General features: G+C 44.1%; 1 protein-coding gene across 1 annotated transcript in view; it reads right to left on the reverse strand.

The window, feature by feature from the left end:
• The window catches only part of T265_07976 (hypothetical protein), a gene marked incomplete at both ends in the record, with an annotated part of 31,175 nt that extends 29,678 nt beyond the window's left edge, over window positions 1-1,497 (reverse strand). Inside the window, one exon of the mRNA XM_009173653.1 lies at window positions 1,292-1,497. Coding sequence (XP_009171917.1) covers window positions 1,292-1,400 — 109 coding nt within the window. The remainder of the gene's footprint in view (window positions 1-1,291) is intronic.
• Window positions 1,498-1,960: the final 463 nt, after the last annotated feature.

The following is a 1,960-nucleotide window of genomic DNA, read 5'->3' on the forward strand; positions in this document are numbered from 1 at the left end:
AGATAGCTCGGTGTCTTGGATGTTGGGTATAAACCAGGTTTCTCTTTTAGCTATGAAACTTCAAAGGAGTTCTGTCGGTCGTTGAGTTTAGCTGTCTTTCAGCATAGTCCTTGAGAGATTTTTTTGCCAGCCAGGGGTTCAAAAGCGACGAACTCCCAGAATAGCTGGTGTTTCGGAGTTATGAATTAGGAAAAATCAGTTAAAGTTGGAGTCTTTCCTAGGAGTATTCGATTTTTGTGAATCCGTCGCTGGCTGAAGTGACCCACTTCAACAGTCCAATGTGCTAAACGCTGGCTGTGGATTGCCGCTATTTAGACCAGAGGCTTCCATTGCTCTGACTAAGCGGATCCTGCGTTCTAGCAGCACAACTGTGTGCTTTTGTACCGGGAGATGAATATTCGGTGATCCCTGACAGTATCCCAGTTTGGCCGCAAGGTGCGCCGAACACCTCCCATGTAGTTGGCAAACTTAGGCAATTGTACACCTTTAAACCTAACTAGCTCCCCGATGCAATTTCACTCACTGATGTCATGTAGAGAGTTGAAATTCTAGTTGAGGACCTTTGTATCTAACACCATCGGGATCAGAACCAAATCTGTTCCTCTGTGTGCGAATTAATTGGGCCAGGAGAAACCAGTGTCGATTTTATTACATATGGATCCGCAAAGGAGATAAACGGAAAGAATAATCACGTAGAACCCCCGAGTAAAGTTCAGGAGTTGGAGTAGCCCGGACTAGTGAGAATGGCTGAAGCTCACACTTCTTGTGAGCACATTCAGCTTGGTAGAAACTACTCGTTCGCACAAATATACCCGGTGAGTTTCGTTGACTTTCGGTACGCGCAATCCAGGCAAAGATACCGAAATTCTCCGAAATGCTCGTAGTGTATTTCTCTAGAGCATTAATTTTAGTGGCGAGTGGTCAGTGTCAGTATGAAACGACTAGGTTACGGCGGCCAGAGTTCTACATTTTCAAATGCATAATCGTGCATTCAGATGGGTAATATTTTGGGGAGAAAGCGTTGCTAGTTACACTGACTCGTGATATTCCTCCAGTAAGTCAAAGAGGCATGCGGTACAGAAAATTGAATTGTCTGTACCGTGGTCAGTATTTCACATTGCGGAGTAAATTAACTTTAAAGTGTTTTCAAAAGGACTGCCTTTGGATACGTTTATAATACATCAGTATTAGGGGCGTTCTGAGATGTGAGTCAAGTTGCTTACTTCCCTTAGATGCAAGCAACCGATTCGTCAATTGAAACACATTTAAGCGAACATAGCCGAAACCTCACCTGTGCTTTCATCTGCAGCCAAAATGCCTTTACCAGGTTGAACAATTTGGTTCGCGATAGTTTTCAACCTGGCCTCTTGTTCCGGTTGTAAGTACTTTGGTAGAGACATGACTAACCACGACGGCTCAGAGGGCTTTCAAAAGGGTACCGTTTGTGTTGACCTCACAAATCAGGTCAACAAATTTTTTGGGTTCGTTTGAACATTGTGAATTCGAGTATGCTATTTGCGCCTCAGCTATTCAGTGGACAATTCAGGCGATGAATTCTCGTAGATGAAGCTGAACGGAAATCGCTGAGTCCCACTATTTGAGTCTCTTTGTTTTAAAGATGATGTTAAGCCGCTCTAAATTCGAATGTTAACTTGATTCGATGGAGGACAGCGACCTGAGTTTTGCTCCGCCTCGTGCTGGGGTCGATTTATGGAAACCGTCAGCTTCACTTGCATTGTTTTTTCGATAAATTGTTGGCCTTTCGAAATTATTGATCGGTGCTCAGGGCAACATGATCCTTATAATCTGGAATAGGGTATTCACGGATTCACGGATTGATACACAGGATCGAGGCTTTTGTCCAAGTTTCCCGGGGCGGTTTTGTTCTTGTCGGTCAGTGGCTGTCGTTCACCTGAAAGGCACAAGTGAAAAAAGGGTGTAGCACTGCTCTTTATGTTCT

Source organism: Opisthorchis viverrini, assembly GCF_000715545.1.
Source record: "Opisthorchis viverrini unplaced genomic scaffold opera_v5_192, whole genome shotgun sequence".
Classification (NCBI taxonomy): Eukaryota; Metazoa; Platyhelminthes; class Trematoda; order Opisthorchiida; family Opisthorchiidae; genus Opisthorchis; species Opisthorchis viverrini.